At 46.1% G+C, this 25,510-nt stretch overlaps 1 protein-coding gene across 31 annotated transcripts in view; it reads right to left on the bottom strand.

The window, feature by feature from the left end:
* The window catches only part of CACNA1C (calcium voltage-gated channel subunit alpha1 C), a 776,856-nt gene that overhangs the window by 95,712 nt on the left and 655,634 nt on the right, over positions 1-25,510 (bottom strand). For 29 of the 31 annotated variants that reach the window (XM_019654052.1, XM_019654050.1, XM_019654058.1 and 26 more), the window contains 7 exons: positions 24,621-24,846; positions 11,089-11,296; positions 10,062-10,182; positions 8,414-8,528; positions 7,523-7,643; positions 6,986-7,055; positions 1,757-1,889 (listed from right to left, as the gene is read on the bottom strand). In XM_019654052.1, coding sequence (XP_019509597.1) covers positions 1,757-1,889; positions 6,986-7,055; positions 7,523-7,643; positions 8,414-8,528; positions 10,062-10,182; positions 11,089-11,296; positions 24,621-24,846 — 994 coding nt within the window. Of the gene's footprint in view, positions 1-1,756; positions 1,890-6,985; positions 7,056-7,522; positions 7,653-8,413; positions 8,529-10,061; positions 10,183-11,088; positions 11,297-24,620; positions 24,847-25,510 lie in introns of all 31 variants that reach the window. The other 2 variants (XM_019654082.1, XM_019654049.1) reach the window with 1 other exon arrangement.

The following is a 25,510-nucleotide window of genomic DNA, read 5'->3' as shown; positions in this document are numbered from 1 at the left end:
ACAGCAACTTGTCTGTTCCCCTTCCCCCAATTCCCCAAGCACTGTTCCTATCCCCCCAATTACCCAATAAAAATCTTAAAAAAAAAAATAATAAGTTAGGCCCACAGGAATCTAACCAATTAAAATGAAGTATTGAGGTCATAATAAAAGATCATTAAACATACAAGAAGATAAGGCACTAAGATGGGAAATCAGAAAAAAACAACAAATAAATTATTTAGACCACCTAAAGACTGTGTATATTAAAACTAAAAGATACAGAACATAGAGTAACTGCATTTGAAATATTTAATAAAATAAAAGACTTGATCACAAAGATGATAAATTAACAAGAAAGTGTTAGGTATAGACAGATGGAGCTGGAAAATCAAGCATCAAACAGAATTGCCTGAAATGAAAAAATATAACAGTTGCTATAAAAACTGCTTTAAACAGTAATATACATAAAGTTGAAGAGAGGATTAAGAAATTGGAAGATACATCTGAAGAAATTACCCAGAATACCAAAAGAGAGATAAGGAGATGAAAGATATGCAAGACACATTAAGAGATAGGGAGGACAGATTGAGAAAGTATAACATATGTCTAATTAGAATGCCAAAAGGAAACAATAGAAAGAATGAAGGAGAGGCAATAATTAAGGAGATTATGGCTGTAATTTTTCAAGAATTAGCAATTCTTATTCTAATCTTCATGTCGTTCAAGAACTGAAGAAAAATATAAATCCATAGACTTGGGAAGCATAACATATTCCAAGCAAGATAAATGCAAAGAAATCCATGTCTAGCACATGGTAGTAAATCTGCACAACATGAAAGGCAACAGAAGATGGAAAAGCAGCTAGAGATTACTTACAAAGAAATAATAGTAGGGATGACAGCTGGCTTTATAGTGTAATAATACATTTAATATGCTGAGGGACAAAACCTGTCAATCTAAAATTGTGTACACAGCAAAACTATCTTTCAAGAACAAGAAATGAAGACAATTACAGATAAACAGAGGCCAAATGAATTTACCATGAAGGAACTACAGGAACATCTAAAGAATGTACTTTAGGTCACCTGAAACTAATATAATATTGTATGTCAACTGTAATTGAAAAAAAAGTATAATAAAAAAAGAAAAAAAAAAAGAATGTACTTTAGGAAGAAATAAAATGATTGCAGAATAACAAACTGATAAGTTGTATGTAAACCCAATTATATACTGTTTATATAATAATACTGATACTGATAATCATGTCTAACTAGGGTTAAAAATCAAGGTCAGGACTAAATACCAATCAACAATAACATGTAAGGCCCGAGGAGGGGTGGAAAGGAGTTAAAATAGTCTAAGTTCCTTGTATTTTGCTGGATTAGGTTTAGGATATTGTTTAGCTTTGGGCTTTGTTAAGTTCAGTAGACTTACTAATTACCAAGGGTAATCACCAAGAGAACAGAAATAACATTTACACATTTCAAAAATGGAGAAAAAAAATGAACATAAGCTTTCTGATTCAGAATCTGGAACTCTTTTCCCTAAAAAGAGATAAGGGGCAGATTACTTACAAAGGTATGACAGTAAGAATGACAGATGACTTTACAGTACAATAATACATTTAGCCTGTGAGGGACAAAACCTGTCCCTCTCTTTACACAAGTTGTGGGGAGTTGGGGCAGTCCCAGGTTCCATCCAGAGGTCAGAGGATGCTGGCACCTGCTGGGCTTGGATCATAGAGCAGAGTCCCACCTTCCCCATCACTCTCACACACCTGTTGTTGGGGCTGAAGATGAAAAATGCACTGGCTTCTGGCATGGGCACTGCCTTTTCCTTAAGGTGCAGCTCAGACAGCGGTCGTGGGCGAGGGCCCACGGGCATCTCAGGCTCCTCCTCATCTTCGTCTCCTGTAAGAAAAAAAGCACCATTCTAAATAATTCCACTACTCCCACTTATTTTTACCACTGTGCTGCTTACTTTCAGATTCCTTCCTACTGACAGGAATCAATACATCATTTATATCTCTGAAAATGGAGTGTGCCACCCAAGACAGACACTCAGCTCTCTCCCTGTGGGCACTGCTGGAGTTCATTTATGTTAGAGAAAGACTTTCCTGGCAGCACACAATAAGGGGGGTTGTGAGTAGGGTGACTAACTCATGCTGACTTTCCCAGGACTGGCCTGGTTTTGAAACTGAAATTCCCACATCCAAGGAAATCCCTGAGTCCCATGCAATTTGGGATGGTGGGTAAAACTAGGGCATTGTCAGATGTACTCTGCATCCATCTAGGCTGCAGGTAGGGAAAATGGAGTGGCTTAGTTGACTTGTGTGATCCCTTGCAAAAAAATCCCATCCTTGAAGGTTCCAGGAGTTTAGAATCAACACTCCCCATTCCTGAAAATCCAAAAGGATCATGTGCTGTAGGGACAATAGGGAAACAATGCTGACTGCAACAGGCCCTTCATTCAAAGGTCTGGACACTGACACCAATTAAAGAAGCTCCTTTGTTCTCCCAGCCAGTGGCTACATTTAATGTGGACCAAAAGCAAATGGCTCCCTCCTTTGCTTGCAAGGAGATCAGTGCATGCCCGTTCTGATCAAACATTTAAAGTGTTTAGAAGGGGGATGGGAGTTAAGAGCATGGGCTCTCCATCCAATGCCTTGATCCAAATCTTAGCTCTGTTTCTTTCTGGCTATGGGCATTTTATTTAGTCTCTTGGTGCCTTAGTTTCTCCATATGTAAGATGGAGTAATTGTTCTTACATGCCTCTGAATGGTGCTAAGCACATAGCAGGTGCTATATAAATACTAACTCTTGTTATTACCATCTTTACCCATGGGAGAGACTCGTAGCCTGTAGATTAGTGTTTATCATCTTTCTCAGTCTAATCAGGGGCCTGCTGTTATTCCCTGACAAACTTTCCACTCACATCAAGCTATTTCCTGAACACTCACTGCAGTGGGCTGAATAATGCCCACAAAATTCATGCCCTCCTGGAACCATAGAATGCTACATCGTTTTGGAAATACCATTTTTGCAGACATAATTAGTTCTGATGGAGTCATGCTGGACTGAGATGGGCCCTAAGTCCAAGGACTGTTGTCCTTTGAAGGAGAGATGCAGAGACACAGAGAGAAGGCGTGTGAAGATAGGCAGGGCTGGGGTGATGCAGCCCAGGAAATGAGCACACTCACCATGTGCTTTCTCCTTTCCTCACGCTCTCTCTCTAATTGAACTGCCCTTCATCTCACTCTCTGCAAAGCTAATGGCAATTTAATGTTTATCTTAATCATTTGTATTTGTGGAAAAACGTATTTACTAGCTTTGTGTTTTCCTAAGTTGCTAATGAAGAGTTTTGCATGTTCTTCCACCTGCAGTAGTCTACCTCACTGTTTATGAAGTTTTACATCAATTTCCATTCCTGGGGAGAAGCAAGTCAGTTGGTCCATTCAGACACACACCAGCTGAATTTCAGCCACATGTTTAAGGAGAAACTATTTCTGAAGGACAAGCTCAAATTTGTAAAGGGACAGAAATTTGACAGCATGTGATGCTTTGCATGTATTATGTATAAGGAGAGAGGCTGACAGATTAAGAAAAGTCAGGTAAAGTTCATTTTGGGGATTGGCAGCTGAATCTCGTAGCCTCCCACTCCCAAATGCCAGTGGAACCCGTTGGGAGGATGTCGTTATTTTCCCATCTCTATTCCTGGCGGTTTGGTAAAGTGTGATAAGTGAGGTCCTGTTGCACTGTGGAGTTGCTATGGCTTTTCAGATGGTAGGTTACAGCATTCAATAGTAAAATCACTGTATATTTTAGCATGGCCCCAGATTTCACTAGCAGCGAAAAGGTAATGCATGATTAGTAAGGCTGAATATCCTGAGAGGAATTGTGCAGGGAGAGACTGAGAGAGAAGGCCAAAGACGCTCTTTCTGCATCTGGTATCTTCTCTTTATTGGCTCATCTCAAAAACTCAGTCACCCTTTATTCCTTGTTTTCTTGCTGCAACTTCTAAGCCATTGATCAGTCCAGTTGGCCATTCCTGCAAAGAGCACCAAAGTCTCACCACTTCTCTGTATCTCCCTGGCCCAAGCCAGATAGCTGCATGAGTGTCCCTACTGTCCCAGTTCGATTCTGGACCATCTACTGCCCCTTTTCACACAGCAGCCAGAGTGAGTCTTTTAAAGGGTGAACTGGACATCAGGTCATGTCCTCCTCTGCATGAGGTGTTTCTCTACTGCATCAGATCAGATCAATCTCTCACGTGGCTTGCAGGCCCTGCACACCTGCTCCAGCCTAGCCCTGGTCTCGTGCTCTAGTCCTGTCTACTCTTCTTCTCTGTTCCAGGCACAGCAGCCTCTTTAGATTCCTCCACAGACCTCCCACCTCAGAGGCTCTGCACTTGCTAACCCCTCCAGCTAGAAAGCCCTACCTCTGATTCCCATACATCGAGTTCCTTTCACTCATTCAGGTTTCAGCCCAAATGTTGCATCCTCAGAGAGGCCTTTACTGATCTTACAGCCAAAGCAGCACCCCAGTAACTCAAGAGAAACAAAGGCCTGGGTATGAAGGAGGGCAGAGAAGGGTGGCCATGTGATCAGGGAAAAGTCACACTCTAAAACAATCTAAAGAGCCCTGAGGAGTCAGCAGGGAGTGGGAATAGCTTTCCAGTTTAAAAGCAAAATCGTTCCAAGAATCATCAAAGCAGGTTCAATGGAGAGACGTTTCTATGATGGCTGATATGGTGACAATAGTATCCTCATTAGTCTTTTTACTCCTTGACCTGCTTTTTTTTTTAATTTAGTCACAGCAACAAAGAAGAGAAAAGCCATGAGTATATTTAGAAAAATGAAACTGGAGGTTATTGCTGTAGGTGTGCGTCTGTCCCACTGCCATGCAGAGGGACCAGGTACAGAGCTGTGTGCGGGGAGGCCCCTCCTGGGCTTCAGGCAGGCGGGGTAGGCTCTGCTTGGGCCCAGAGAGATTTGTCTTATTCTTGTCTTTCTTTTTAAGCCTTAATAATCACAATCCTCTTTATAATAATCCTACAGGTAGAGAGACCCACATGGTGGCCCTCCATCCCCAGCTTCAACAACTTTTGACAGTTTGCCCATCTTGTTTCATTTACTTTTCCAGCCCCAATTTTTTTGAGGTTGGAGTATTTTAAAGCAACTTCTAAACCGTTTAGACTCCAGTTATAAACACTTCAGCATTTTGAAAATAGAGCTACAATGATATTATTACAGTAACAAGATTAACAAAAACTACTTAAAATCATTTAGTTCTCATTCCATATTCAATTTCCCTGATTATCTAAAAAATGTCATTTTAGGGGCCAGCCGAGTGGTGCGCTGGTTAAGAGCTGGCTTGGGACGCCAGCTCTGAGCAGCAGGGCCCAGGTTTGGATCCCACATGAGGGCCAGTGACACCGCCTTCTACAGCTAAGATGGTGAACAACAGCTTGACCTGGAGTTGGGCTGTCGTGAGTTGCCAGCAATGGCATAGACTGCAGTGAAGCTGCACTGGGCTGCCTTGAGCTACTGTGTGTGGCTGGCAGCTAGCATGAGTGGCTGGCAGTTGGTGTGAGCTGCCAAGAGCCGCTGTAAGTGGCCGTCCAGAGGCCGGCGACTGATCTGCCTCACCTAGGAAGAGTGCAATGATAATACCAAGGGGGGCCAGTGAAGCAACGTCCTCCACAACTAGACTGAAGAGCAAAAGGACAGCAACTTGTCTGTTCCCCTTCCCCAATTCCCCAACGCTGTTCTCTGCCCCCAATTCCCCAATAAAATCTTTTAAAAAATAAATAGTAAAATTAAAAATGTCATTTTAAAGTTTATTTGTTCATTCAGGATCAAGACAAGATCCTCCCATTGCATTTGATCAATATTTCTAGTATGTCTTTGAAAGCCTGTAACAGTTTCCACCCAGAAGGGTTTTAAGGCTTCAAAAGGCTTAGTGCCCCACACCTGGCAACATCCTTCCTGCTCTTCTGTCCAAGCCCCAGGAAGCCCACCCTGATTCCCCTTGCAGAGGGAGGTGAGAGAATGGAACGATCTCAGGGAGGGAGCCTGCTTCCCCAGGACAACAGAAGATGGCTGCCAGTGTTCTGGTAGACAGTCCAGCAGAGAACCCGTGGAGGAAGAGCAGAAAGGAAAACCTAGCTTTGTTCATCAGTGCAGAGGGCTGTCAGCCCCCTAATGTGGTTAACAGGCCAGGGACTGCCTGACCTAAACAGAGGAGGAAGGGTCACTACAATCAACAGTCCCTTGATTGTTGTAACTGACTGCAAACTTGAAGCTGGTAATAATATCTGCAATTCCAGGTAAAAGGAAGGCAAGCCCTGGTCTGGTACAGGATGTGGGGTTTCACGAGGCAGGGAAGTGAATCCTGGAGGGAGGCTGAAGGATCTGACATTAAAACCCTCTCAAAGGAGACTGACTGCCAATTCACATATCAGATGGAAGATGAGAAGACTGGGTTGTTTGTAGCTCTTTTTATAATAAGAGACCTGAAAGCATTTTACAGAGCAACAGGTGGGACATCTGCAGTGGCAGCTGTCCTTGTGCTCAGCACTGCCTCCTGAGTAAGGGCAAGACAGATTTGGAACTTACTATTATTATTTAGTTAGCATAATGCTGTGACATATGTTGTACTAATAAATGATATGTTAATAATGGTTTTACAGCACAGGATGTAATAAAACCTTAAATGTATACAGAATCCACCTTCCAAAGGACACAAAAACACTGCTGAAACATAATTTATTTAACCTTATACTATTATTATGAGGAAATCAGGAGCAGAATTGCCCCCAGATGATAATTGCTAATGCTTAAGTACAGAGACAAGAGGCATATAGCAATGCAAGGAATTATAGTGTCTACCTGTAGAGGAAAATTGGAGTCATTGGTCCCTAATACAGGCTACTTTCCCATGTCTTTAGAATTTGGGTCTCTACCCTCCAACCTCTCCACCTCAGGGTTAGGCAGTGGGACTGGTACCTGTTGTTTCTGGGTTGGGGTAGGCGCTCTTATCCTCATTTTCATTGGGCTGAAGATCATCCATGTTGATCTGGGAAGCCAAGGGGGAGAGGAGGGAGAATCCAGTTAGATATGTTCCTTAGTTTTACAGGCTTGGAGTTGCCCTGAAATTGCACTGTAGTCCATTCTTAAAGAAAATAACCCTTGACTGTGGGGCTTTTGGTGGGCATAGGGGGCTGGCAGGGGCAGGACATGCATGGGTAGAGTTCCCCACAGAGACAGCTCAATGGTGACTCACTGTGAGGGATGTTGAGCTGCTGACTTGCAAATGTATCCTTATTACTTTGCAGAGACCCTTCAAGACATTAACAGAAGCCTGGGATTCAAACACTCTGCCTGCTCTTCCGTCCCCAGCTCTCCTGCTCCACCCTCGTCATCGTTAGTCCACTGAGTCTCCTTCTTTCCTTGCTCCTTTCCATGGGCATCTGGCCTGGGAAGACTGTGCCCTCCTCCCTCAGCAAGGGCCCTCCCAGCTCCTGGACGGAGGTGGCTACTCACCTTGGTGGCGGGCGGGGACTCTCCATCAGCTGTAATGGATTTCAGCTCGATTTTCTCCTCCTTGGTCTCCTCTACGGCCGCCTTCTCCAACACCTCTGGTTTTTTCTCTGGGCTGGCAGTCCTGGCCGGTCAGCAGGAGAAAGAAATAAAGGATGTTTACTGAGTGACAGGGAGCAGTGATGGAGAACTACCCTGTGGTCTCTTGGGGGCCAGTGGGAGCAGATTCCCTGGGCCTATATCCATCTTCCTTCACCCAAGGCCCATGTCATGTGCAGCTTAAGCACAAATGTTATTTGGCTGGGCCCAGGCCCCAGGCCCCTGGCCACACATTGCTCTGTCTGGCACTTGGTTGGCCTGCTCCAGTTCCTATCTAAATAGAGAACGGTTCTGGATCTCATTCAGGATTGGCTCCTGGAGAAGTCTGCTCAGTACCCAGCCTATATATGGCCTGTGACAGTCCCATCTAGACAACGATGGAAGATAATGTAGGGCTACTTCACCTACTCAACACTGGAGACAAATGATCAAACAGTGAGGAGGAGCCTCTTTTTCAGCTGGAGCTACATTTCTCCTCTGAGTGGCTGCCTCCCCCTCCCCTTGTCCTTTGCTCTCATCACTTGTGATAACCTCTCTTCTCAAAAGAGAATCCCCCAGCTTCCTAGACAGGTGGGAAAACGCAACATCTTCACTGACACTCTAATACACGATGGTCCCGACTTTAGAGCAATGCCCGGGAATTAGGGGAGAGGTCTAAGTACCTCTAGGAAGCCCCAAACCCAGTGCCCTCTGGGAGGGACAGAGGCCATGCACACACCTCTCTTTACCATTAGTGGGCATGGCATGCCAGAACTGGGCCTTGGGGCCTGGGCCTGGGTTAGCTTAGAAGGTTACCTGGCTAGCTTCTTTCTCTCCTTCTCTTCCTCTTCCTCCTTTTGGGCAGATGTGAGGCTCTCGGCATCGGCCAGGTTATCCACGGCAATGGCCAAAAACACGTTCAGTAGGATATCTGTTTGTGTCCGTTCTTAAAGAAAATGACCCTTAGCCTTGGGGGTTTTGGTGGGCATAGGGGTGGGCAGGGGGCAGGACATGCAGGGGTAGAGTTCCCCCCAGAGAGAGCTCAACAGGGCTCTAAGGCCCAGGGCTGCTAAGCCCAGGGCTGTCCCTCTTCCCCTCCTTCCCCTCTCCATCACCATACTAGTTATCTGGAGTTTTCTAAGGAAAGTAGCCCAGCTTGCAGGCTAGAGGGGCGGAGTGAGGCAGTGAGCCCTGCCTTGCTCTTTTAATTGCTGGGTTTCATTATTGGTTTCCCCACGGAGACGACTGGCTGTAATTGACATTATAAACAGCATTGTCTCTAGCAGGATGCAGAATGCTCTTAAGAGCTGTTCATTATGACTGGGCACTGAGGAGGCAGCCTGGTAACTCTGCCAACCCTTAATGTGAACTGTGCATACAGAGACCCTTGGAGGGTCCAGTGAAACTGGCCAAAGCTTGGGAACTCCTACCTGAAGCGGCTGCTTGTTCCTCTCCCCTCCCCTGCCCCCAACCTTGAATGGAAACACTGTGGGCCAGAGAACTGCAGAGCCAAAGAAAATCTAGCTGAAAGGGGTCTTATATCTGACCTCCGCCCCCAGGCACCCAACAGTCATACCATTTCACACACAGAGAAACCACAGCGCAGGGGGAGAGGGCTTGTCCTTGGGCTGCTGGACATCTGCCCTTGGGCCTGTTCCATTAAACTCACAATGACCAGGAAGTAGTAGGTACTATTATTTTATTGCCCTAGATTACAGATCCTGAGGTGGCGAATCTCTTGTTTGCCAAGGTCACCCAGCCCATCTGTGGGGTCAGTGCCATGCTTTCTGCATGAAGCTGCAATTTAAACCTAAATCTTGGGCCGGAGCTGCTTTGACTCTCCCGCCCACCTATGCACACAACCCTCACAGATTTGTGACCAGGGGAGAGAAGAGCACCTGCATTTGAGACCCCAAAACATGCCATGGGGCTGTCAGGTCTGCTTGGTGAAGCCTGACCAGTTCTGTGGCTTCAGAGGGAGGGACACTGACTAGAAAGCAGGGAGGAGAGATGAAGATCATTTCAAGGATGAGGCTCAGTCAACTATGCCTCCTACCTCCATCAGACACAACAGCCCAGGGCAGCCTGGGCACCCACATCTAGGGGCATTCACATCTGAGTCTATGTGAGTGGCTGGACCAACAGTGCTAGGGGGTGTTGTTCACCTATGATAAGAACACCCCTCCTGGAGTCGGGTCACACTGCAGCCAGAACAACATAGAAAGAGGAACCTATGCTAAAGCTCCCGGCTTCCACCAAGACCCACGTCCAACTAAGGTGGTTCTGGGCTGGGAGATGTTCTGTTCCCCAGGACATGCCTTTCCCTGCTTGCCTGGAGGACCTGTGGATGGGCGACCCCAGTTCTCAGCCCTGAGTCAGGACCTGCAGGCACACCTGTTTGGCACCATGCTGTAGGCTGAGGGAGGGTGGGCAGCAGGGGTGGGGAGGCAGGAACAAAGGATACAGTTTCCACAGATGAAGAGGATGATGAAGTAAATACAGACTAACATCCCTGGAAAAGAGGGGCCGCCATAAGCCATGATCCCATCATACATCACCGAATTCCAGTCCTCCCCGGTCAGGATCTGAATGACACATTCCCACCAATAAGGGACACAGCGTTAGACCAACAGCAAACCCCAAAACTCCCCTGCCCTGCTCCACTATGTTTATAAAAATGCCTGAAATCTCCTATCTCTATCACCCTGCTGGCCCCCAGTGCTCCTCCCAGGGGCTTTAAGGACCTGGCAAGTTGATCTTATCCTTCAACAAAGGACATGGTCACTGGCAGCTTTTATTTGAGGAGTGACTGAAAGGGCTTCCTGGTCAAAATATCTCCTACGACCCACATACCATGCATGGAATGGCCACCACTAGCCATTCCCTGGATTAGGGCATCAAGGGCCCCTTTACAAATGTGACTGTGTTCACTGAAAGACTGTTTGTTGCTCCCCAAAACATTAGTCATCTGGGAACCATCTTTAAGATTCTGGCAACATCCACATATTATTCATTTTTATCTGCAAGTCAATCTACTTTTAAACTTAAATGAGTGCTGCTTTAGCTTGGCCCTAAGCCAAAGTATCTATGAAATCACAAATTTGATGGGCTAGTTATAGTTTTCTAGGGACAAGCATGGTGGGTAAGACAGAGCAACAAAAGCAGTCTGCTTTTATTTGTTTCTATTTTGAGCTTTCATGTAGAGTTTATTTGAATCAGGGGTTCCATGGCTAAGAAAGCGTTCTGAAGCCTCTCAATTAGATCCTTTTTCAATGGTCCACCCAACAGTGGAATTCCATGGGGGCGCTGGGAGTAAGGGAAACTATTAAGAGTGCCAGGTTCCTGGGCATGGACTCCCATGGCTGGTCTAGCTGGCCTTGGCTGCCCAGTGCAGGGCGAAGCCTCCCACCACCCTCAAGCCTCCTGCTTCCTGCTCTCCTCCCCCACACCAACCACCCTGAGTCATCACCTCAGCAGGGGAGGGTCTGTACCTGAAACACGGTGAGGAGGGATTGGGGAAAGTTATCAAACGTGCTCCTCCGGGTCTGCATCTCGTCAAAGTTGAACTTCCCTCCAAACAGCTGCATCCCCAGGAGGGAGAAGATGATGATGAAGAGAAAGAGGAGTAGCAGTAGGGAGGCGATGGATCGCACAGAGTTCAGCAAGGATGCCACCAGGTTGCTCAGCGAGTTCCAGTACCTGAGGACCACATGAGCCATCAGCACCTCTCCTGCACTTCCTTCACTTTACTCCTCATTCTCACCCACCAGGGTTTCAGACCCATTTCAGCTCCCTCCTCTTTTTCCTGGGGGTAGTGCTGGTGGTAGACCTGGGCTGGTAAGCCCCCAGTTGGAGTGTGCAGCTAGTTTGATTCAAGGTCCCAGGATCAACAGTGCACAGTGGAGAGGAGGCGGAGCTCAGGATCATAAACCTGAGTTCTGACCCAGCTCTGTGAGCTCCTAGCTGTGTGTGCCTTTGGACAAGTCACTGAACGTCCCTTCTTTCTGCCTCTCCATCTGAAGAAACAGGCACAGCAGTATCACACATTGCATTAGGTTATTGGGAGGATTACATCATGTAATCAAAAAAGAAAAAAGCCCCCAGTATAGTGCCTGGTGCACAGTTGATAAAGGTTAGTTATTGTGGTTACCACTATTGGTCTTTAGACAAAAGAACACTTCCCCACCCAAGGAATGCTGCCTAGCCCAGGTGCAGCTGTCTAGCAGAGGTATGAGTTAGGTCACCCATGGGTTAAGAGAGGGTGTGTGGCTTAGTGAAGTTACCCAAATTTACCCTATCCAAAAAATTGTTTTTTCTAAAAAAGCCTCTCTTCTGAAGATAGCTGTAACCTGGGGCCCAGAAACCTGTATTTTTAACAAGTATCACAGAGGATTCTGATCAGCAAGCACGTTTGGGAGAAACCCTGTCCCACCCACAGGACAGTTCGGGGCAGACGGGCTGTTGGTGGGGGCTTCTTGGAGAAGAGGCCCCCACTCCTTAGGTCACCAACCTTCCCTCCATTGTAAATACACCCAAATGCCCTTGATTATAGCATGGGAAAATCCCTTTCTCTTAGAAAGGGGTGGGGGCTACTCATGGCTGCTGGATGGCATGGATACCTGTGACAGAGTCAGTTCTGGATAGGGAAATGCCCTGTGGCAAAGGGGACACAGCCTTGGGCTGGAGCAAGTGTGGGAGCAGAGAAATCTCAGTCCCTGCAGCCCCACCTCCCACCCCACTGCCTTCCAGGTCACCATCTGGATTTCCTCCACTTAAGACACTCCCAGCTTATTACCACAAATGCAGTAAATTGTTTTTGTCACTTAAGAGAGTGACACGCGAACCACCCCCCTGATAGCCTCAAAGCTGCACCCCCAGCCTCGCAGTTCTCTCCAGAGAACTGTTACATATTAAGTGACAGAACCAGATGGGCCAACAGTTTGCACGTAAACGTGAACTTCTTCCCAACCTGGAGGCTTTAATGCTCCTTTCTCCTTCACAGATCTGGCCTTTTCCCACCTCTCTTGACTGCCAGTCACACTCCATGTTTGCAGAATATTAATATACATTTAGTTCTATCTGTTCTATAAATGCTCTTAAGTGATTTTCATCTATGACAGTCCTGTCTCGCCCGAAATGGCTCTGAGTTCTCAAGGGCAGAGACCAGAGGTTTTTTTTTCCCCTGCCATTCTCTCCATTTTTGTCCCCAAATAAATTCTGTCTAACCCAGTATGGTTGATGGACTTCCTAGTGCCCCAGTATACTACAGGTTGTAGTAACTGTTCTGTTTAAAACAAGAAGCTGGGGAGCCTCTCTGGGGCTAGAGCACCCTTCCCTCTTTCACCTAAAGGAGTGTTTCCAAGTGTGCTGGAGATGAAACTGCTGAAGAGAGGACTGGTTTTTTCTAAATACTGATTCCCAGTCTTCCCCAGAACCACGAGCTCATAATCTCCAGGGTTGCGCCTGGCATGGTTCTCATGCAGCCACTCCAACGCCTGTCAGTCAACTGGTGTTTAGGAACCAGTAATGTGAGAGCATATTTTAATGAGAATTCCCAGCTGTATCAGATGGGAGTGTGTCTGCATGTGGATAAGGTCACAGAGCCCCCTAGAGAGCCTCTGTGTGTTCAACTATCAGGGAATATTCTGAAAAAATTCTTACTGGTTATGGAAGTTTGGAGCCTTAAATTTATGAGGCACATGGACAAACTGGGCTTACAGCTGAGGTTGAGAGCTGTCTGACAGCCATGGGCACCTTAAGGGGAGTGCATAAGGAGGCCCCAGGCTCGACAGAGGCAGTCACCACGCAAGGGGAATGCTTTGTCAGAGGAGCATACTAGGCATCAGAGAGGGAAGGTGAGGTGGGAGGGGCCCCTGGAGTGTCTGCGGTTCTGGGGAAGCTAAATCTGGGGTGGAGAAACAAATGAAGTCATCCAGTGGAGGAGAATGCTTCTGGAAACGCTGGGTGGCAAACAGTGAGTATTCTAGAGGGGCTGGCAGGGGAGCAGGTGTGAAAGCCTTGATGGTCAAGAGGGGTCAGGATGGGGCAGAGCATTTGATCAAAAGTGAGAACTTTTCTCATGCCCGCCCATGCACCTTGCCACCCCACCCCAGGGGTGTCCTGGGAAAGTCTGTACTTCTCTTAGTCAAGCAGGGGTCTTGTAGTATGACAGAACTCCTAATTCTCCACCCATCATCTCCCCCATCTTAGTAGATGACAGCAGCAGTTTCTGGCTCAAGTCCAAATCCTGAAGTCATCCTTTGCACCTCTCTCTCACACCCCACATCAGCATGTCCTGTGGCTTCATCTTCAAAGTGAAGCCTGGATTTGGCCACTGCCTACTACTCTCACCCAGCCCCAGCCACCAGCACCTCTCTTCTGGATTTCTGCCTCCTAACAGGGTGCCCTGTTTTGACCATGGTTCCCTCCAGCTTTTCTCCACACCACACATGCTTCAGGTGCAAAGCTTAAAATGTACCACACATGCATTCTTTTTTCTAGCAACAGTGATGGATTACAACACATTAAAAAACAATCTAGGGCCGGCCGAGTGGCGCGATGGTTAAGAACTCGCTTGGGATGCCAGAGGGCCCCGGTTCGGATCCCACATATGAGGGCCAGTGACACTGCCCTCCACAGATAAGATGCTGAACAACAGCTCAATCTGGAGCTGGGCTGCCATGAGTCGCCAGCGACGGCGTAGGCTGCAGCCCCTGTGGCAGTGGGTGGCCATGGGCTACCGTGTGTGGCCATGGGCTACCGTGTGTAGCCAGCAGCCAGCGTGAGCGGCCAGCAGCCGCAGTGAGTGGCCGTCCAAGAAGCTGGCGACTGATCTGCCTCACCAGGGAAGAGCACAATGACGGTGCCAACTTGGGCCAGTGAAGCAACATCCTTCACAACTAGATTGAAGAACAAAAATGACAGCAACTTGTCTGTTCCCCTTCCCCCAATTCCCCAGCACTGTTCCCATCCCCCCAATTCCCCAATAAAAATCTTTAAAAAAAACAAAAAACAAAAAAACAAAAAAAAACAATCTAAATCCACCGATGTAAACAAAGGAGGGGGGTTTTCTTTACAGAATTATCAAATAAATAATGTGAATAAATGATACTTTTTGCAGCAGTAACTAATTCAGGTAAAGATTGTGGATGCTAAAACAAGTAGGTGAGAGGTCGTTGGGGAGAAAGGTATTCATACAGTCTCAAAGTATCAATCCACAGATTACTTATTAATTACAAGGGAAAGGGAACCTTAATGGGAGAAACCTGAGAAACGCCCGCCAACTGATATTACACACTTCCTGATGTAATGCAGTGGAAAGTGCACATGCCATCTATGTACCCCATGACACAGTCACAGGATGCCCTGTTAAAACATGTCACACCAAGCCTGAGCCCGGCTTTAAGCCCTCAAAAGGCTTCCCATGGAAGGCCTAATGGCTCCTGTGGAATTGGCCCCCACCGCGGCCCCCAATGTGTCAGGGAGCTCGTCTCCCGCCCTGCCCCTCGTTCTCCAGCCCACTGGCCCCCTCACTGTCCCTCCTGCCCTGATCCCTGCTGCCTCTGGTCTCTGCAGAACTCTTCCCCAGAGCTGTGCATGGCTCACTACTTCAGTCCCTGCAGGCCTCTGCTCAAATGTCCCCTTGCCAGAGAGGTCCTCCGACCACCACTCTCCCCGCCACCAGGATGTGAGGCCTGAGGGAGCAGGGACTTTATCTGCTTGCTCACAGCCTTAGTGTTCAGAACAGTGCCCAGCCCAAAGGAGGAGAACAGTGAATATTTTGTTGAATGAATGATTGAATCTTACTACAAGCGTGACTCATTTGTACTTACTGGAGGGAAAGGCAAAGGGATATGGGGTTACACAGACGCTTCTCTGTGTGGTGTGGTGGGAACAGGGTGGAGTGGTGGTGGGACCTCTCGCATATGCATACTTTGCCTAGTAGTGAGGAGTGGCTATTTGCATCTCCTCCACATGATTTCTTTTCCGATAGCTTCCCTAAACCCATGGGTAGAGTTTCTGAGATTCCTGACTGTTCCATTGCCAGACCACATGTCAGATGATTATGTAGCAAGAGAACAGATTGCTGGTTGCTGGTTGGGGTAGGTGAGGAGGGGGGGGTGAAATGCATGAAGGGGGTCAAAGGGTACACATTTCGGTTATAAAAAAAATCAGTCCTGGCGATGTCATGTACAGCGTGGTGACTATAGTTAATACTGTGTTGCGTATTTGCAAGTTGCTAAGAGAGTAAAATCTTAAAAATCCTCTCATCCCAAGAAAAAAATGTAACTATGTGTGGTGACATTTGTGAACTATACTTATTGTGGTATCATTTCATAATACAGCAGTCCCCCCATACCCCCGCCCCCTCCCCCGGCAGATCCCTGAAACTACAGATAGTACTGAACTCTAAATATACTATGCTTCCCTATGCATAAGTACACTTTACAGCTTCTCTTGGGTGTATCCAAATTGTCAGCATCACTATTCTTGAGTTTGGGGGCCGTTATTAAGTAAAATAAGGGTGGCTTGACCACAAACACTGTGATACCACTGCAGTTGACCTGATAACTGGGCTGGCAACTAAGTGACTAACGGGTGGGGAGTGGATACAGCGTGGAGACACTGGGCAAAGGGATGATTCACGTCCGGGGCTGGACAGAGCAGGACAGCATAAGATTTCATTACACTACTCAAAATGGCGTGCCATTTAAACTTATGAATTGTTTATTTCTGGAATTTTCCATTTAATATTTTCAGACTGTGGTTGAATGCCGGTAACTGAAACCACAGAAACAAATGGTTAAGGGGGACTACTGTATATATAAATACTGAATCATTATGTTGTACACTTGAATCTAATATAGTGTTATATGTCAATTATACCTCAGTATAAAAAAACAAAAAGAAAGAAACCATTATGTATCCATTTGCCCTACAGAACATAGGGTTTCTGTGGCTCTGAGACCCCTGGGGTGGGATTTCCAGCAGAGTGCATGAACATGTGTCTCCTGTTGGGAAGAGCTCCCACCAAACCAAAGGCTGCAGGCTTGAGGGAATGAGCAAGCTTCTGTTTAAGAGACCAGCTAGGGCTTGTCCACCAGCCCACCCACCTCATGAGAAACACCTGGCTGAACAGACACTACGCGTTGGACCAGTCACACAGGTAAGAGGCGGTAAAGGCAACTAGAGATCATGGCTGTTCATGCTGTTTGCCCCCAAACCCCTGTTGCTTTCCATTCAACAGGGGCAGGTGGGGGCCCCTCATGGCTGACCTGCCACCTGGACTTTTGCTCCCGTGGCCTGAGGTGTCATGAGGGTACCAGCTTGCTGAGCCTAAGGCATGTGGTCGGAGAGCTTTCCTGTGCTCTCTGAAGACTGAGACAAAGGGTTGCTGAAGTGGTGGTGTGGCCAAGGACATAAGAGGGCTCAGAGGAGAGGGGCTGGGGTTGGGGTCAGCATGCCTGGGCTTAACAGCAGGGTAGAGTGGAGGCCTCACCATCATTAATATCGATGAGATTCATAGGGGCCAGGTGGCAGCCTCTGGGCCGGGTGACATGGAATACCATTTAAATGAAATGGCTGGCAGCCCTGCAGATCCTCAAACTCTGGCCTCTTAATGTCAGTCTGATTCTTGATGATTGTTACCGCTATGGCCTGAATAACTGGCAATGCCAGGTAGTGGTAACAATTAGTGGTAACATTAGCTGGTGGTAAACTAGAAGGGTTAGTGGCATAGTCACAATAAACTGGGGCTTTTATCCTAATTGATTAAAACTATAGAACACACACACACACACACACACACACACACACACACACACACTCAGACACCCCCCTCCTCCCTCCAGAAAAGAAAGTGCTTTGGAGAAAAGCGAGCAACTGCAGAACAAAGTATTTGTCTTACACCTCACAGAGGAACTGAGGAAAATTAAGTGCCCTCTCTTCAGAACAATGCACATGTGTCCACATGCACAAACATCTACATCCAGAATTCGAGGACTCGCAGCTCCCGAAGCACAAGTCAGCTCTAGAGACTGAGCCTCCACCCTCAGACACTCCACCTGCAAGGTTGTCCTTGGGATCAACTTTTCTTTTTGGTCCTCCTGTGGCTCTGAATCAAGGTGTGTCCTTGCCCATCCTGTCAACCATCAGACCCAGCCCACTGCCTTCTCCTCAGAGTCGGGTGCATATGAGGGCTTCCGACCTGATCACTTTCTTGGTTCCTTGAATTCTCTCACTTGCTGATCCCAGCCTCATTTCTGCTACCTTCCCCTCTGCCTCCCTTGGTTTAAGTTGCTACCATGTGTTCAGGGTACTTGTGTCTCCATCCCTGTCCTGCTGTGAGTCTGTCCCTGGGTTGGGTCCTATGGAAATCTCCATTCTCTTCGACCATAGCAAGTGGACCGAGCCTTGCCTGAACTGGAAGTTTCAGCTTTTGAACCTTTCGCTTCAAATAGCTCAGGGCTGAGACCTTTACATTGTGGGTACAGAGTAGAACAGTGATCTTGCTATAAATAAAAGATCTCCACAATAACAGTACTGATGGCTTTGAGAGCTTTGCGAATGCTCCCTCCACCCTACCCCTCTGTTCCAGACAGGGTCATAACTAAATTTATACCTGTCCCAACTGTTCTTGTTCTGAGGGTAAAAAAACCCCTCTTCATGTTGGTGACAGTGATCTATTGTTGGTAGAGTGTTTATAAAGCAAATTTCATGCAGTGAATCTATGTGATGTGGGCTTCTGTGCACTATTCCCAAGGGTGGGAGTGGGAGAGGTGAGGGAGGAGAAATGAGGTCACCTGGGGAAACCAGTAGGTTCATCAGTGAGAAGCTCAGCCTGCCCTCGCCTCCCTGCACCAGCCACAGGGACGTCCAGGTGGGTGTCCAAGGACCAACGATTCAGTGAAGTTGGGCCCTGGTCCCGTAAGACACAATAGAGCCTAGAGGGATGACAGTAGGCTGAACCGGACATATGCTGAGCCAGGAGGAACCAAAACTGAGAATTCTAGACTATCACGGTTAAGATCTGGGATAGCCTGGAGCCCGGGGCCAAATCTACCAGTTTAGTTCTGGCTGAAACCTGCCCCTGCCCCTCAATTGCGGGGGGAGGTACATTTTATGTGTCAAATCCTGACTTGGATGACAATTTCAAAGGTCTTGCATTCCCTGTTTGCTTTAGAGGCCTCAGTCACACAAAAGACAGAGCCTGCATTGGGGAGTGTGACCAGGCAAAGCTGGCAAGGCTGTCTGCCCTTGACCTTGGGTTTGCCTTAGGAGGGCACTCCCCTGAGCTTCTGGATAACTCAGTGTCCCCCTAGTAAGCCCTGGTACCAGGTGTGTCAGAGTTGTAGATGGAGCACATTCACATCATCCTCACCTGTGCCTTCGTAATCCCCAGGAGGTGATCCCAGTCACCCTCCCAGACAATGACCACCCTTCACGACAGCCAGCGTGCAGGCTCTTGAGTCTGAGCTGCCTTCTCCATAGACTCTGGCCTGGGAACTGGGCAGATGCCAGATACACCTTTATAATAATGACCCTTAATTAGCACCGAGCCTCTGTGCTCCCTGAGAAGAGTGGGGGCTTGAAAGTTGTGGAGAGGTGGGGGCAGGGTGGGGTTGGACCTGATGCATGTGCCCGCAGGCTGGCAGGGAAATGCAGACATTTAGATCCTGGAGGATCTGAAAAAGGCTCTCACTTTGGGGTGCTGATGAGCCCAATATGTGGTCACGATTCACCAGTAGATCTGCCTGTGCTGAGTTGGCTCACGTTCACATTTCAGGGCTTGGGAAGGGAGCCACAGGGGAGAAACAGTAGGAAAAAGAAAGGGATTTAAGGTTTAAGATGGAAAACAGCAAGGGCTGGAGGGATTTTGGTGCACTTAAAAACCAATTATATAAAAAAGGAGATGCAATTAGTCCATTGGAATCGTATCCATATTTAATCTAACTGAAGCTCTTCTTCCTGCCCATGTGTCAGGCTGGGCTGACAGAGAGTAAACAAACTAGATATCGAAACTCAGCAACATTTAGATCCTCATAAAGCTTCAAGGCAGGAGAGAGAGCCCAATCCATCAGGTGGCTGTAAGGCCCACTGTCATGGGTAATTTACCCAGAGATGACAAAGATTTTGAGCACATGCATGCCTCTCTGCTCTTGCTGAGGTTGGAATGTTGTCTTCCCTATTCTTTCCTGTCCTGGACCTCCCACTCACAGTACTATGAATACTCAATAATCAATTGACTTACAGTCTAGTTAAAAAAATGTTTTTATAAGGCCCATAGGTTGGATGATACTCATAAACACAGTATGCTTCCTAAGGCATTCTCATATTTCCACAAAACACACAAAAAATGCAAGCACGCTAATAGTAATCATTTTCATCATATGCTATATTCGTATTCATCATGTACTAAAGACACTGTTCAGGCAGCATGGGTGCCTTGTAAGTCCTCCCTGTCCTTGCCCATTTATAAAAGCATTTGGGAAGGCATGTGACCAAGGGGGAGGGTGCTACAAGAACAATATTGAATTTACTTGTATTTATTTTTAAAAAAAACATTCACAAATTTTGGTATTTTTAGCTCTTAGCTATAGCAAATTACCTGCTAAACACTGTTCGACTGCTCTGGACATACTGTTGTGTCATGACATCATGGTTGAGAACCATGAGTCTAGATCAGTGTTCCCAACTCTTAGACCACAGGCCCTGGGTGTGGGAAGGGCAGCTTGCAATGATAGTATGGAATCCACGAATCTGTGCATACACCAAGCATTAGAACACTTTAAATAAATAGCCTGTTTTGAATTTACATTACCACCTTTCAAATGTATACAGGTGTATATGCATTAATAAAATTCACATAAGTTTAAAAACTGCTGAATTTATAGATCTTTATCATTATATGTATTCTCAGTCAAGAACCATCAAAAGTACAATCTTAACATGGTTAGGGGCTAACCATGAAGAGAGTGGAAATGTAAGAATCAAGACGTAAGAATATACATCTTGAGAATATACAACTTTTTAGGTAAGAAAGTGGACAAAGGATAGCAGCAGAGAATTAGGCCAGTGTTTCTCAAAGTGAGGCAGGTCATCAGACCTCCAGCACAGAACTCTCCAGGAGCTGCTGGTCACATTCTCTAGTGGTGGGATCCTTAATAAGTTCAAAAAAGTTTGAGAATCACAATCACTGGTTCAGAATACACTGTAAAAAATAGCAGTGAGACATCACAAATTATTCTCTCAGAGATTTTAAAAGAAGAGGGAGAAATTCACTTGTTTGATGGCGGGCTCATGCACAGATGATCCGTCTCCAGGGACCCTAATGTCCACTCCTAGCCCATATTTTAGGCATTTTCTTGGTCTCTAGAGTTTACTAGAGACAAGGTTCAGTGGGAGCATGGGATTCCCTGGCACAGTTAGCCTTTCTGTTGTTTTCCAAAAACCCTAAGAGGGTTTGGAGGCTGGAAAACGGGGAGATCGTGGCCTTAGCCAAAGTCCTTCCAATGAGATAATGAAATTATTCTGTTTATAGAGCTTGTAGAGATCTGAAAATAATGCTCATCTTTCTCGCAGAGGGACTATGGGAAGCTCTCTGATAAAGACAGATTTAAAAAATTAATTTCTTGGCAATAGTTTCAGATTAGAAATAGATAAGTTGGTTAAAAATAGAATGTTAAATCTCTTTAAGATGCTATGATGATATCTAGGAGCAAAAATTCTTTTCTATAGGAATTAAAAAAACAAACAAAAACAAAACCCAAACACATGAACTGTTGAGAATTATTTAAGAGGCACTAGAAATTCCAAATTAAAACTAGCTTTTACCAGACCCCAGGAGGAGAAAGCAGAATCAGCAATTATCTAACAGCAAGAATCTGTATGCTAGAAATCCCTGAAGTCCTGTCTAAGGGACATAGACAACAAGGCAGTTTAGCCGTCACCTCTGCAGTTCATGGTCAGGGGCTGCACAGAACCTGAGGTCAGACCTGAAGTCAGGCAGACAGGCTTGCCTTTCATTCCCAGCTTTGCTCCTGAGCAGTTTGTGTGGCCTTGGGCCAGTGACTTAACTCTCTAAGCCCAGTTTTCTCATCTGCAAAATGGGAATAATAATAGTAGACTGCCCTCATCCTCTCTTACAGGTAATTGTCAGTATTAATGGAGCAAACACGGGTAAGCATTTGAATCACACTGTCTGGCACAGATTAAGCACTGATGCCTGTTAACAATGATTGTTATTACATTTCTACTACTTTTATTTTAAATCGGGAATTCTCTGTAATGCCAAGATATTCAGGGCATTCAGAAAGAGCTCTTTTTTGGGGGGGGAGGAGCGGGGCAGGGAAGGGGGTTGTTACTCTGGAATGTTGTAGATTTAAATTCTGCATATATTTTGAGTCTATTGTCTGATATTAAACCTTCCCCAGGGGCGCTCTCCTGTTCCCAATTCCCACCCGCAGGGCTTGATACACAGTATGTACGTAGTGGATAAACAAATAAAAGTAAGAGAGTGTGTATGTGTATACCACCATTAGCTCATTTCTCCTTTTTCAGTCTCCTAATAACAACGGCAATTATACTTAGATTAATAATAAATCCTCCAGTTGCTGCATGTCTCCTGTGCCGGATCCTTAATCGAACACTTAAATGCCTTTTCCCATTTGACCCATGACAACAACACAGGAACCAGTGTGCACGGGGTAGCTGTTGAGACGAGAACAGTAACTGTGGTGAGAACAGTAAGACCTGGGGGTGCTGTATGAGCCCCAGGTGACTCCCTCACTCATACTCAGAACTCTGAGCAGGGGATGGCTAACCCCAGGTCCCTGAAAGAAAGACACCCTCCCCCACCTTTCCCAACACAATCAGCCAGTGCTCCTGGTCTCAGTGCTCCTGGCCTCAGTCAGCCTCCCACAGCAGGGATTCTTCAGGAGGGAAGGCTTACACCTCTGGTGGCATAGTTTCACCCCCCTCCTCTCCAGGTGTTTTTACCCCACAGTGAGAAATATATAATGCAACTCAGATATATATCTCAAAGCTTTCTATGAAAAAATGTGTATGGTCATATGAGGCCTTCTGCTGTTTTCCTATTCTATTTCATTCTTTCATTAAAAATGAGAATGTGGAAAAATTAGAAGCTTTACATATTACTGGTGGGAATGTAAAATGGTCTAGTTCCTTTGGGAAACAATTTGACGTTTCCTCAAAATCTTAAGTATCGAGTTTCAAATGACATGGAAATTCTACCTCTAAGTATATATCCAGAAGTAATGAATAAATATATCCACACAAAAAAACTTGAACATCAATGCTTCATAGCTACATTATTCACAGTACCCAAAGGTAGAAATAAACCAAATGTCCACCCGCTGATGAATGGATAAACAAAATGGGATGTATATCCCTACAATGGAATATTATCAGCCATAGAAAGGAATGAAGTGCATGTTACAATGTGGGGGAAACTTGAACCATTATGTCAAATGAAAGAAACCAGGGACACAACACCATATATTATATGGTTTCATTTAGATCAATTGTCCAGAAGAGTCAAATCTACAGGGACAGAAAGTAAATCACTGGTTGTTACATGGAAGGAAGGTGGGGGAGGTGGGGGCTGGGGATGAGGAGTGGGTATGGGGTCTATTTTTGGGGTGATGAAAATGTTCTAAAACTAGATTATGGTGATGGCTGCAAAACTGAATATACTGGGGGTGCCAAAAAATGTGTACAAGTGGACACTTTGGTCAACGTTGCTCAAGCAGTAGTTTGCCAAAATCAAAAGTGTCTGGATGCTGATGGTAACCACTTTGTGCACCTCTTTTAATTGCAGAAGTCAAACGTGACTTGTATTCATCTTTTGTTATCAGTATATATTGAGTATTACAATTTTAATACAGTTTTTCTTTCTTAAAATGTGTATACTTTTTTTGGGCACCTTCTGTATAGAAAAATTGAATTGTACACTTTAAAGGGGTGAATTTATTAGTATGTGAGTTATATCTCAATAAAGCTGTTTAAAAATCATGGTTGTAAGGGATGATTGGTTACCTCAGTTGGTTAGAGTGTGGTGCTGATAGCACCAAGGTTGTCAGTTCAATCCCTGCATGGGCCACTGTGAGCTGCGCCCTCCTTAAATGAGTCAACTATGCCATTGTAGCATGAAAGCAATGTGTAACCAATGACCGTGGCTGTTCCTCAATAAAATTAAAAAATATATATATGATGATTGTAATCCAACAAGCTGATTGCATCATCCAAAATGGGTAACAACACAGTTGACAATTATTGTCCTAAAGCACGCTTCCCACTCCCCGACCCCTGCTTCTCCTGTATGTGAGAATGACGGCTTGACCTGGAGAGTCAGGAAGACTAGTCTTTGGGTGGGAGGATGGACAGATGGAGAGGGGGAATGTGTGGAAGGAGGGGTGAAAGCCATCCATGGCATCAGCCTTCTTCAGTTAGGGAATCCTGACTGCATTGGTGGCAGCACACACCCAGCTAAAGGCCACCTCTGTCTCACAGCTGGGGTGGCCGTGAGCACAAAGCTTTTGGTGAGTTTCCGGAGGAGCTCTGCAAGGGGCTGTCTCAGTGGCATGGGTGTCCTCTTTGCTTCCCCTGCCCCCCTTTACTTCTTCCTGCCTCGAATTTGAACATGATGGCTCAACCTCTAGGAGCCACCTTGTGACCTTGGGGTAGAAGGCAGGCCTAAGGATGGCCAAGCAAATGACAGAAGGACTCTGAGTCCCCAATGCCTTCTTGAAGCCACCTGGGCTGCCCACCTCTGGACTTCCTTTATGTGACTCAACAAATCCCTAATTTACTTACAGCAATGAGCTGAGTCTCTGGCATTAGCAGCCAAAGGATTTTAAATGATATGCCACTTAAATAAATGAAAGCTCCACTCCATTGTATATGAGCCATCTAGAAACAGCAGCTACTCCCCACCCAGGCCTTTCCGCCTCCCCGCCATTTAGAAGAACTTCTCCGAGTCCTGTGTCCAAGGGGAAATAAATACCTTGTGATTTTAAATATCCTCAGTAGCCGGACACATCTCAGCACAGAGATACCCAAGGGCGACATGATCTTGGTCTCCACCAGGATGGTCTCCAGGATGCCCCCACACACGATGAAGCAATCGAAGCGGTTGAAGAGGGACACGAAGTAGGCCTGCAGGCCCAGGCTGTACATCTTCAACAGCATCTCCGCAGTGAAGAGCGCCAGTAGTGCCTTGTTGGCCGTGTCTGGGAGGGCCAGGAGTGGGGGTGGGACCCACACAGGTGGGAGGAGAGAGGAAGGGCAGAGGAGAAAGAAAGCACAGTAATTTTCACCACCAGGAAAAACCCCAGTGCTTCATTCCCAGCCAGCACACCTCTACTATCCACTGCCACCAGAACAGAGCAATGAGGGCCAAATCGACTGGAAAGGGGCTTGGGGTTAAAATCACAATAAATATTTATCAAGTATAGCAGTCTCCCCTTATCCATGGGGAATATGTTCCAGAACCCCAATGGAGGCCTGAAAACTTAGATAGTTGGATAGTACTGATGAGCTCTATGTATATTATGTTTCTTCCAATATATACACATCTATGATAAAGTTTGATTTATAAATAAAGCACAGTAAGATATTGACAACAATAACTAATAAAAGAGAACAATTATAACCATATATGTGAAAGTGGTCCTTCTCTCTCTCTCTGTCTGTCTCTCTCTCTCAAAATAACTTATTGTACTTTACTCACCTTTTCACTTAAAGGAAACACTTTATGATTCCCATCTGGCATATCTGAATTGCCAGCATCACTACTCCTGCGATTTGGGGCCATTATTAATAAAATTAGGGTGATTTGAGCACAAGTACTGAGATACTGTAACAGTCCGTCCGGTAATCAAGAGACTAATGGTC

The sequence above is a fragment of the Hipposideros armiger genome, unplaced genomic scaffold, assembly GCF_001890085.2.
Source record: "Hipposideros armiger isolate ML-2016 unplaced genomic scaffold, ASM189008v1 scaffold_213, whole genome shotgun sequence".
NCBI classification, from domain to species: Eukaryota; Metazoa; Chordata; class Mammalia; order Chiroptera; family Hipposideridae; genus Hipposideros; species Hipposideros armiger.
This window is presented reverse-complemented; position numbering and strand designations above follow the sequence as displayed.